The sequence below is a fragment of the Loxodonta africana genome, chromosome 10 (genome assembly GCF_030014295.1).
Source record: "Loxodonta africana isolate mLoxAfr1 chromosome 10, mLoxAfr1.hap2, whole genome shotgun sequence".
Classification (NCBI taxonomy): Eukaryota; Metazoa; Chordata; class Mammalia; order Proboscidea; family Elephantidae; genus Loxodonta; species Loxodonta africana.
The window spans coordinates 27,021,901-27,034,782 of record NC_087351.1 but is presented as its reverse complement, the minus strand read 5'-3'; the positions used below and the strand labels follow the sequence as shown (position 1 = coordinate 27,034,782).

At 36.0% G+C, this 12,882-nt stretch overlaps 1 protein-coding gene across 1 annotated transcript; it reads right to left on the bottom strand.

Moving 5' to 3' along the window:
• Window positions 1–2,499: 2,499 nt before the first annotated feature.
• On the bottom strand, window positions 2,500–5,015 carry LOC135232573 (olfactory receptor 4L1-like). Its single transcript, XM_064291976.1, has one exon. The coding sequence runs from the start codon at window positions 3,439–3,441 to the stop codon at window positions 2,500–2,502; it is 942 nt and encodes a 313-aa protein (XP_064148046.1). The 5' UTR covers window positions 3,442–5,015.
• Window positions 5,016–12,882: the final 7,867 nt, after the last annotated feature.

Sequence of the window (12,882 nt, the reverse complement as noted above, 5' to 3'; positions counted from 1 at the left end):
AAAAAATTATCACAAGTCAACCATAAATATGCTTACAAGGCTAATTTAGCTGTACACAAACCAAAAGAGACAAAATTGTTACCCAATCACATGTCCTGGATGAACTGCCTCACATTTAAGGCTGTTACCCCATCTATTTTGCTTCAATGAACATTTATTTTACTTTTCACCTTTTTACAAGTCCCTGTGGAGGGCAGCAAATACTTTTAGCAAGAAAAGTAGGGTCTCAAAAACCTGAGAGCTGGAGAAAGGGGGTGGGGCACAGTATGTCCGCCAGATCATGAAGGGAACATGAGGAAGACCATGACAACAAGCTTGAAGGGAGACTCATTAACAACCTGTGATATGCAGATGACACAATCTTGCTTGCTGAAAATGAAGATGATGTTCATAAGTAAGTGTTTCAAGTCATCTTAAGGATTATCTCTGAACACAAAAAAAATGAAAATCATCAGAACTGGACTGATAACATCATGATAAATTGAGGAAAAAAACTGAAATTTTCAATGATTTCATTCTACTTGTATCAACAGTCAATATCCATGGAAGCAACAGTCAAGAAACATTGCATTGGGCAAATCTGCTGCAAACGACTTCTTTAAAATTTTAAAAAGCAAAGATTTCAATTTGATGGCTAAGGTGTCCCTGATGCAAGCCATGGTCTTTTCAATCACCTCATATACATGTGAAAGCCGGAAAATGAAAAAGAAAGACAGAAAAAGATGTAAGGAAAGAATACTGAATATTGGACCGCCAGAAGAAAGAACAAATCAATTTTAGAAAAAATACAAACAGAATGTTCCTTAGAAATAAGGATAGAGAGACTTCAGCTTGCTTGCTTTGGACACATAATTATGGAAGACCAATCACTAGAAAAGGACATTATCTTTGGTAAATGGAGAGTCAGCAAGAACAAAGGAAATCCTCAGTGAAGTGGAAAGACACAATAGGCACAACGATGGACTCAAATATACCAACAATCATGAAAATGGTTCAGGACTGAGTAGCATTTTGTTCTGTTGTACAATAGGTCACCATGAATCAGAGCCAACTTCATGGTAAATAACAACACAACCATTAAACTGAATGAATAGCACACATCTGAACAAATAAATCTTAAAAACATAAAATAGAGCAAAAAAATAAATTTTAGAATGATAGCAAATCTACAGGCTTCATTTATATTGTTTTAAATATATGCAAAATGATGTATTTTTATGCACAATGTATGCCTACATGAGAAAAATAAGGTAAACACACAGAGGAATGAAGCTTATGGACTGTGATGATAGTGATGATATAGAGTGTTGCTTAGGTGTCTTTATTATCTCTAATATTCATATCTGTAGTAAAAAGAATCTGAAACAAATGTGGCAAAATGTTAGAAATTTGATAAAGCTGCATGTTGTATCAGTATCTAAATTCGACTCTGTGAATGAAATAGTTTGTAAGAAATAGATACAGATATGCCCCATGTTCTCCAGGGACGCAGTTTTTATTTCCCTAAAACCATGTTCTTAAATAAAAATTTTACTCTAAAATGTGTCGTGAATGTACGGTTAGAGATAATTCCTTGAGAGCCTTCTTGGCCAATGGCTACTATAGTATTCATACTGCTTAAGAGGAAATGACAGAAAAGTATCAGGTAAGGAGCTTGTAATTGTTACTAGTGTTTGGGAAAAAGCATAACATTTTGAATTTGATATCAAGGAAGTCATAAAATATCCACGTATTCTAATGTCCATGGACCATAAATCTAACTTTATGTATCAAGATATTTTCTGATTTTCTTAATGAAATTTAACCAACTTCAATAATCCCTGCCCCCCCCCCCCCGCACGGGCTGTGACATGAGAGCCTGGCTTTCACTTAATTCTCAAGAGATATATGAGCGTAAACGTGAATGAAAATAGAATCCAGCTCCATGTATTTCTGAGAGGTGAAATTTCAGGATGAAATAATTATGTATTTCATGTCAGTTGATGACACTCACTCTATGCATCCTTCTACTCATAAAAACTAGTCTCTTACCTTTTTAAATATAATAATCCTTTCATATATGAAGAACCACAAAAATGTGTGTGTGTGTGCGCTTGTGGGTTTAGATGAGTGTGCACAATTTTGTGCACATTTAGCCATCTAAGAAACAGCCAAAAGACCCTTAATTTTAAATTAAAAGTGTACAAATTCATATTTGACTTATCTTTATTTAAGAAAATTTAGTCTTGGACATTTTTGGGTTTCCAACTATAGTTAATGAGCCAGTTTTTCCATTTAATACATATCGCAATTAAAAATAATTATCCCAAAATGGAATTGAATTTCCATTAAGACAATTATTATTTGAATAAAACCATATAAAAATGATGGAACATCTGGTAATTTCAATATACATTATGAATTTTTTTTTTTAAATCTGTACCCAAAACAAATTAAGTTTATTGTGAGATACAATTTTTATAGGTTTTACAATAAAAGCTTCATTCTTGTGATTTTTGTCTATAAATTCTGCCTGGAGCTGACATGCTGGGTCCTCAGTCTACTCATGGCTGCTTTCATCTCCTGATTCCTCAGAGTATAAATAATGGGGTTCAGTAAGGGTGTGATGACTGAATAAAATACAGAAAGAAATTTATCCACTGATAAGCAACTAAATGGCCAAGCGTAAATGAAGATACATGCCCCAAGGAACAGAGTGACTACAGTGATATGAGCAGACAGTGTGGAGAGAGCCTTGGAGAGTCCACCAGAGGACCTACCTCGGAGGGTCACTAGAATGACAGTGTAGGAAATGAGCAAGAGTATGAAGCAGATGAGAGACAATAGTCCGCTGTCAGCAATTACCAGCAACTCCAGAATGTACGTGTCAGTGCAAACAAGTTTTAGAACTAGGGGAAGGTCACAAAAAATATTGTCCACCACATTGGGGCCACAGAAAGGCAAGGTGATAGTAAAAACCATCTGGCTCATAGTGTGCACAAAACCAACACCCCAGGACAGCAGCACAGAACCCACAAGTACCCAGTGGTTCATAATGGTTGTGTAGTGAAGAGGCTTGCATATTGCAATGTACCAATCAACAGCCATAACTACAAGAAGAGTCATCTCACTGCCTCCTAAAAAGTGGAGGAAGAACATTTGAACCATGCAACCCCACAAGGAAATTGTTTTCTTTTCTCTGAGGAAATCTGTGATCATCTTAGGGGTTGTGATTGTGGAAATAGTCATATCAAGGAAGGAGAGATTTCCAAGGAGGAAGTACATAGGTGTAGAATTCAGGTGAAAATCAAAGGTTACGGTGACCACAATGAGACGGTTCCCTGCCATGATTGCTGCATAGCTCAACAAAAATATGAGAAAAAAGAAAATTTCAAGTTCCCAAGTGCTGGTGAGTCCTAACAAAACAAATTCAGTTATCATTGAGGTATTCTTTATATCCATCTAGCCTATGTGGGAGTTTTCAGAACATCTTTAAAATACAGAAAAATCAGGAAAAAGTCACCATTTAACATGTTATAGTTTTGAAGGTATGGACATACAGAAAATGAATGTTTGATTCCTATAGAAAGAAAGAAGGACATTTCTGAAAAATATTTTTTAATTGATTAATGCAAGAATTATTAACATTGCTACATTTCTTAAATAATCAGAAAGATGCAAATGATGAAAAATTTATTGTAAAATACTGTAAATTTAATTTGAGGCAATAGATTATGACTTCACATGAATTTATTGTTTATATCATGAATTTATGACCCCTGAATTCAATGGTCCAACAAGTAAAATAACCCAAATGACTACCAGTCAAATGAATTCCTTCAAGTGGATAAGAGCATAGTCATTTAGGTTTTTGGTACATAGTATTCACTTGTTTACCCCTCACCCTCATTACAATTGGAAATATTCAAATATGTGCATGTGAGTTGAATTGTATACCTAACTTTGCAAACTAATTGGTGGTACTTTCTTCTAGCAGATATCCTATATTCTTAACCCTCCCTTTCATCCCCAAAAGATACGCCAATGGTTTCATTTACTCCTGAAGCTTTAAACTGGTTACAGTTTGTAATGTGTTTTTAATCCCTCAAAATTATAATAATAAGGTAAAATAAACTTCCTAGGGCATTTCTGGACAGGAACATTCATGTTTCTCAGTGTCCAGATTGTTTGTGATTCATGCCCTGTATCTCACACTTTGGTTCCAGAACAAAACTCAGACTTCCACAGTCCAGCCCTTTGCCTATTTTTCTGAATTTAGAGTTATTGGTCTCATGTCTGAAGTCTTTTATTTCTTATCCTTTTGCATTCCCTGTATTTATAGAGTCTGAAAAACCATTGAGCCTTTCATCCCAAACAAGTTGTGTTTCCTCGGTTCCTGAATGTTTACCTTTTTCACTCAATGCTTTTCAAAGTGTGCATGCTAACTTTCGACTATTCTCCTGGTTCTTACACTCTTGACATTTACACTCTAGGTGTTCTCCCAGATCGAGCTGCCACTGTTGGCTTACTTCTTTCTTACTTTTTAAGTCTTGAGTTAGATATTTTCCTTCCAGTTTTGTAATCTCTTAATCCCAACAACGTGACTTAAATGTCTTGATCCTAGCTTTCTTTTTCTTTTTGCCTTTCTTCTTCTTTTAATTGTTACTGATACAACACACACTCACATACTTATAACACAGTTTAGTTCTGGGGCACCAGGATAGAATGTGGAAAATCTGTTCCAACTTTCAATTTTTTGGCTTATTAGGTCATCAGATATTCAGAAAACATTGTAAAGCTCAAATATCAGAATTTCTTAAAAAACTGAATTAAAAGTCAAGGTTTAAATTCTAGTCCTGACCTCAACATTTACTATGGAACTATATTCAACTCTTTTTCACATTGATTTATTTTTCTGTAAAAATAAAATAAAATAATGTCTACTCTTCAACCTCACAGAATATTATGAGGGTTGTGGGGTAACACATGTGGATATATTAGTATATTTTATTGTGCATGCGTATGTGCTATGCATGTTCCTCTACAAAATTCTGTTGTTTAACATTATGTCATTTTTTAATGACTGTGAGAATATCCAGACTAAGGGAATTAATGAAGAATTTTACTCCTAAAAACTAGTAAAGAAGAATTGGTTTTAATGAAAGGATTTTGCTCTGTTAAATATAATTTATATAATTACCTAGTTGTCTTCTTTATGAAGCGTTGTTGTCATCATCATTGATACTCTTGTTTATGTAGTAAATTGAGTCTACATCCTAGTTGTGAATTATTTTCAAAACTACACAATCCTAAATCTCAAAACATTAACAGGAGAAAATCTTGAGGAAACTCACAAAGCAATTTCATAGTTTGAAATTATAGAATTAAAAACCAAAAAAGGTATTTATTACTTTAGAATTTTTACAAGCATATATATTAAAAAGTTTCCAGCTAAATCTACATATACATAGATTCAAATTCGGTATGATAGATGAAGTCATTCAATATGATTTAACCTCTGAAATAATATATTTTTATTAAGAAACAAATATAAATAAGGCTAAGTAAGAAAAAGAAAAGAAGTCTTCCTAATTTAAGCCACAGTTTAACTTCAAAGGGAAAATCAAATATTTAATAGTATATGTTTGACTAACAATAAATGACAGTGAACTAAAAAAAAAAAAAAGAATGGAATCAATAGGATCAAGTAGGTCGTGGTTTGTCTAGCAGAAACTATGTCTGAGAATGACATGAATGCCCTGTGATTGGGGAGCTTAATAGGTCATCAGATATTCAGAAGACATTGTAAAGCTCAAATATCAGAATTTCCTAAAAAACTAAACTAAAGCCACACATGTGGCTAAAAAATGAAAAATTACTCAACTCCATTCAACTGTGATGGCTTGCATGGGGGCAAGAGGTGTTCAATACTATATACGTATATTCAATGAAAGAGTCATTTCCCTCCATTTCCACAAAAGTGCTTAAATAGCAGTTAGTATATGTGGAAATGTGTAGATTACACTTTTTAAAATGCATTTTTGCTAAGAACAAGGGGTACATCATTTCTAGTCATTACTAGTGTTTGTTATGTTTTCGTGAAAGTGCAAATCCATGTATGGACTAATTACTCCACAGATAACATTAACTTATTACCAAAGAAAAATTGTTAGAAAATGAAAAATCAGATTAGCTGTCAAAACAACCACCATGACTATTTTCATAATTAAAATAATGTACTTTTAAAGACAAAATCTGAATATTATTTTTATGTGCACAAAAGCCTTTTTTTAACACATTGAACAAGTTACAACTGGTCAAAAGAATTGTTTCACATGTATGTGGAAAAGGGTCAGTGGGTTTAGAAAAACGGTGAATAATCCTTGTGTTGCAAAATTATAAAAAAATTGAATATATTAGCAGTACAATTAGGCAACTGTATGCAGGACCAGGCCGTTGTGTTGTACAGAGGTTCACTATGAGTCAGAACCAACTCGATGGCACCTAACAACAAAAACAACATTGAATAAAAAGTCATATATCCAGAAAATTAGTGGAGACTCCAGGGGAAAATTAAAAGAAATTGATTTCAATATAACACATTTTTTCAATTGGCATTTTTTACATGTGTTAGTTATTAAAATAAATACTCAACATTGGAACTTAAAAATAAAATAACTAAACTGAATATTAAAATAAGTCAATATTTCCCATATTGTGGTCTAAAGTTTTATTATATCAAATTTCAGACTTATCACAGATGCTAAACTTAACCAAGGAAAAACCCAATTTTTTCATTAATATGTATTTTCCAAGCTATTTTGTCTTTATTTGCCCATGTGGACTAAATGAATCCTTGTTCATGGTCCAAAAGCTCAGGGTCAAGCGATAAAACTGACCCCTCTGAGTAGGATTTGAGTGAAGTTTCTTTGTCAGTTGCAGATGGCTCTCCTGCTTCTTACTGGAACTGGGTGCTGTTCAGACACTAGTTGACCAAGATTACTTTTATACTGTTGCCCTCATGACCTGAATAGTATGTTTTTCATTCAACTACAAGTGTTATGTAAAATGTCTCATCTTTTATTAGAGTACACAATTGCAGTATTCTGTTCGCACTGCTATTTAACCTACCAGTTCTAGCTGAGGAGTGGCCTCTTCATCAGCAGCAGACACAGCGAGAGTCTGGTTATAAATGGGTTATCTTTTCTACCTCCAGGAATATACATGACAATCACTTTTTGGTTAAAAAAACAAAAAAGACAGGAAACACATACAGAAGATGCAGATTGGTGATCAAGCAACAGCGGGAATTATTAAAATGAACCTGTTGGCTTTCCCTTGGGTTTAGAGCAGGGACTTATTTTCTCATTACTTAAGTGGATTATTGTAAATTCGCCAAGTTTATAGTCATGTGAACTTTCTCTGTAAATTTCTCTAGAAAGCCGTAAGTCTGGTTGGTTGGAAGAGGATGAGCACAATTACAGAAAATGAATCTGTAATAGATAACAGACTTTGGAAAACTATAATTCTATTAACTTGATTTCATATATCTGAATATTTATAATTAATTTGGTAATTGGATGCTTTCATTCCTAAGTAATTACAATAAGCAGTGTAGACACCAAGCATGGTTTATAAATAAATTCATGGATTTATTCTTCTGTAACATAGAAAAAATGTCCTTTTCCTATATAAGCGAGGAGAGAGACAACATGCATTCATTATCCTTAATGCTCTTTATTGAATAATAATATTCTTGGAGTTGACCACTCAGACATTCTGAAGATTTAGAATGTCACTAAGTCCTTTGTTATTACATAAAACATTAAAAGTAAAATATAAAAAGAAGATCATGGAGGAAACTCTAGTATTAGCTTCTATGGCAAGGCAATATAATTAGCGAGTAATATACTATCAGTTCAACTCAATGGCAGCTAACAATAAAGACAATAATACTAACAACTGAATACAATGGGACATTTGTGCTTCAGTGGATGGATTCTCATCTTCCACGTGGGAGATGTGGATTTGATTCCTGGCCAATGAACCTCACTCACAGCCACCACCTATCTGTCAGAAGAGGCTTGGGTGCTGCTATGATGCTGAACAAGTTCCAGCAGAGCTTCCAGACTAAGAAGGACAAGGAAGAAAGGCCTGGAGATCTACTTCCAAAAATTAGCCAGTGAAAACCTATGGATGACAACGGTCCTATCCAGTTGCACATGGGGTCACCATGAGTCAGGCCAATTGGATGGCAGGTAACAACAACAAAAATAACAACAATAATGATTAATAATAAATGATGACTCCATTTGCTAGGAATTGATGACTCCATTTGTTGATTCTTATATATAACCTTTACAACCATTTCTCCAACAATCATAACTCTCTGAAAAAGATTACAGAAAAGTGAGGGTGGAAAGTATATAATAATGGGGTGCCACATTCATTTCCTAAGCTCATAGGAGACATTACTAGTTGGTAAGTTTTTCTGACTATACCTCAGATTTTCCCATTTAGTACTCCATACAGCCACAAGCAGTCAATCATAGCTGCAATGAAAAATAAAACTTTTTAGTATTTTTCTGGTGAGGTGATATATGCCAGGGTTTACTGTTTTATTGATGTTAGAGTAAGTTTTTATAAGAAAGGAGAAGATTCTTCAATGCATATTTTAGAAAGATATGCACAAAATAACCCACTGCCATCAAGTAGATTCCTGCTCGCTGGGATCCTGGAGGAGAGAGAACTGCCACATAGGGTTTCCAAGGCAATATATCTTTATGGAAGCAGACTGCCATATGTTTCTCCAGTGGAGTAGCTGGTGGTTTTGAACCACCAACCTTTTGGTTAGCAGCCCAGAGCTTAGATGTTCTATAAAGTCAATTAATACATGTCAATGTTGTTGTTGTTGTTGTTGTTAGGTGCCGTCAAGTTGGTTCTAACTCATAGTGGACCTATGCACAACAGAACAAAGCACTGCCTGGTCCTGCGCCATCCTTACAATCGTTGTTATGCTTGAGCTCATTGTTGCAGCCACTGTGTCAATCCACCTGTTGAGGGTCTTCCTCCTTTCCACTGACCCTGTGCTCTGCCAAGCATGATGTCCTTCTCCAGGGACTGATCCCTCCTGACAACATGTCCAAAGAATGTAAGACACAGGCTTGCCACCCTTGCCTCTAAGGAACATTCTGGCCGCACTTCTTCCAAGACACATTTGTTCGTTCTTTTGACAGTACATGGTATATTCAATATTCTTCGCCAACACCACAATTCAAAGGCATCAACTCTTCTTCGGTCTTCCTTATTCATTGTCCAGCTTTCACATGCATATGATGTGATTGAAGATACCATGGCTTGGGTCAGGCACACCGTAGGCTTCAGGGTGACATCTTTGCTCTTCAACAGTTTGAAGAGGTCCTTTGCAGCAGATTTGTCCAGTGCAACGCATCTTTTGATTTCTTGACTTCTGCTTCCATGGTTGTTGATTGTGGATCCAAGTAAAATGAAATCCTTGACAACTTCAGTCTTTTCTCCATTTATCATGATGTCGCTCACTGGTCCAGTTGTGAGGATTTCTGTTTTCTTTATGTTGAGGTGTAATCATTACTGAAGGCTGTGGTCTTTGATCTTCATTAGTAAGTGCTTCAAGTCCTCTTCACTTTCAACAAGCAAGGTTGTGTCATCTGCATAATGCGGGTTGTTAACGAGTCTTCCTCCAATCCTGATGCCCTGTTCTTCTTCATATAGTCCATCTTACAGATTAAATAGATATGGTGAAAGAATACAACCCTGACGCACACCTTTCCTGACTTTAAACCAATCAGTATCCCCTTGTTTTGTCTGAACAACTGCCTCTTGATCTATGTAAAGGTTTCTAAAGAGCACAATTAAGTGTTCTGGAATTCCTATTCTTCGCAGTGTTATCCATAGTTTGTTATGATCCACACAGTTGAATGCCTTTGCATAGTCAATAAAACACAGGTAAACATCCTTCTGGTGTTCTCTGCTTTCAGCCAGGATCCATCTGACATCAGCAATGATATCCCTGGTTCCACGTCCTCTTCTGAAACCGGCCTGAACTTCTGGCAGTTCCCTGTCGATATACTGCTGCAGCCGTTTTTGAATGATCTTCAGCAAAATTTTGCTTGCATGTGATATCTATACACATGGACCTCGCAAGATGGAACACACAGAAATCAAATTGACTACAGCTGTGGAAAGAGACGGTGGAAAAGCTCAATACCATCAGTGAGAACAAGGCCAGGGGCCGACTGTGGAACAGACCATCAATTGCTCCTATGAAAGTTCAAGCTGAAACTGAAGAAAATCAGAGCAAGTCCACGAGAGCCAAAAGATGACCTTGAGTATATCCCACCTGAATTTAGAGACCATCTCAAGAATAGATTTGACACATTGAACACTAGTGACTGAAGACCAGACGAGTTGTAAAATGACATCAAGGACATCATCCATGAAGAAAGCAAGAGGTCATTGAAAAGACAGGAAAGAACAAAAAGACCAAGATGGATGTCAGAGGAGACTCTGAAACTTGCTCTTGAACGTCAAGCAGCTAAAGCAAAAGGAAGAATTGATGAAGTAAAAGAACTGAACAGAAGATTTCAAAGGGCGTCTCGAGAAGACAAAGTAAAGTATTATAAGGACATGTGCAAAGAGCTGGAGATGGAAAGCCGAAGGGAAGAACATGCTCGGCATTTCTCAAGCTGAAAGAACTGAAGAAAAAATTCAACCCTCGAGTTGCAATAGTGAAGGATTCCATGGGGTAAATATTAAACGACCCAGGAGGCATCAAAAGAAGATGGAAGGAATACACGGAGTCATTATACCAAAAAGAATTAGTCGATATTCAACCATTTCAAGAGGTGGCATATGATCAGGAACCGATGGTATTGAAGGAAGAAGTCCAAGGTGCTCTGAAGGCATTGGCAAAAAACAAGGCTCCAGGAATTGATGGAATATCAATTGAGATGTTTCTACAAACAGATGCAGCCCTGGAGGTGCTCACTCGTCTATGCCAAGAAATGTGGAAGACAGCTTCCTGGCCAACTGACTGGAAGAGATCCATATTTATGCCTATTCCCAAGAAAGGTGATCCAACCGAATGTGGAAATTATAGAAAAATTATGGACATATCAATAACATATTATATGTATGTGTACTTGCATGCTTATATGTATGTGAAAAAAATGAGTGTATGTATATTTATATGTTTGTGTTTGTGTTTATATATATATGGTTAAGAGATCAGCTGCTAACCAAAATGTCAGCAGTTTGAATTCACCAGTTGTTACTCTGTCCTGTAGAGTCACTGTGAGCTGGAATCTACTCAACGGCAATGAGTTGTTTTGTTTTATAATATGTGTGTAAGTAAAACATTTCCTGTTGTCCATGTATTTCTAAAAATAGATTTACTTACACATTTTAGATGATAAAAAATACTGTCAATTTGTAATGCCTCCAAAACCATATAACAGTAACTCCTGTATTGAAACCTTAAAAACCCTGGGAATTCTGTTTCTCTCTCTTGCTCTCTGTGTTTCCTTTTGATTATTGATTGGGAAAAACAAAACAAAACAAAAAACAAGAAAACAAAAGTAAAGCTATTAATGACTGGTGAATTGAACATAATTAAATGTTTTTATCGGCCTCTGTATTTACATGTTGTTACTGCTGTGAGTTATGAGTGCACGTATTCCCATTTTTTTACTAGGGGTCCTCCTTGTGGAGGTAATACATTGACCTTTATATCAACTGTAATACTCTGATTCTTTATGACAAAATATTTTCCTCTCCTGTTGAACTGTATCAAATGAAGTCATTTTGTTTATTAAAAAATTAATTTTCAACTTTCAGAAATAAAGAAAATAGGAAAAAAGAGAATCATCCATTTTTCTACCACTCAGGAAAAAAAAAAAAACTATCAGTACTTTTTTTTTTAGCTGACTTTTCTTTTGGTCTTTAAAATATTTTGGTTGATTTTTACAGTTGGGGTCATACTGAATGGACATTTTCCTGTTTCATAATATGCGTGTTTTAAAATCCATACACAGCATGGTCATATCCTTTAGAGAGACACTTGGCTGTAAGTCCCTAGCAATGTCACATCCACTGCCACTCACCTCAGTGATTGTCCCATTCTCACTTGCTCAGCACTTCTCTATTTTTCCCAGTTATTGGCTATAAAATTCCCCATCCAGTGCCCCTGTCATTGCGTCTTCTAGCAGTACCCCGTAAGACTTCCTTTCAGCCACAATACCTGCTACATGTCGGTAACTTTCAGGACGCCCATTATGGCCGGGCCTGGCTGCTGTCAAGTTTATTCTTGGCTCTATTGGATCCACGGTTCTGCATCTGCTTCTGCTGTTCTCCTGCTGAAGCTGCGCAGGGTCACGTCCAAGCTGGAATCTGGGCACGGTGCAGAGTGGCACAGATGGGGTGAAAACACGAGAAAGACTGGTTGTCAGTGGTGTAGGGCCTGGCTGAGAGCTTGGTGGTGCAATGAAAGTGGGAAACCAATGGTATTCAATTAAGATATGGAACGAAAGTCAATAATGTTTGGTTGCAAGAAGAGAAAGTAGTTTAGGAAATCGTGGAAGAAAAATAAAACAATATATTAGATTAAACTTTGTAAAACTAATGATGTTTTACTGTCTTTTGATTAAAAGAAAGGGCAATGTCATATGGTTCTGCCTAATACACCATCACTCATCTGTCAGTTTGTTGTACTGTCGTGGCTTACCTGTTGCTATGATGCTGAAAGCTCTGCCACTGGTATTTTGAATACCAGCATGGTCACCCATGGTGGACAGGATTTCAGCAGAGCTTCCAGACTTAGACTAGGAAGAAGGACCTGGCAATCTACTTTTGGAAAAACTGGCCAGT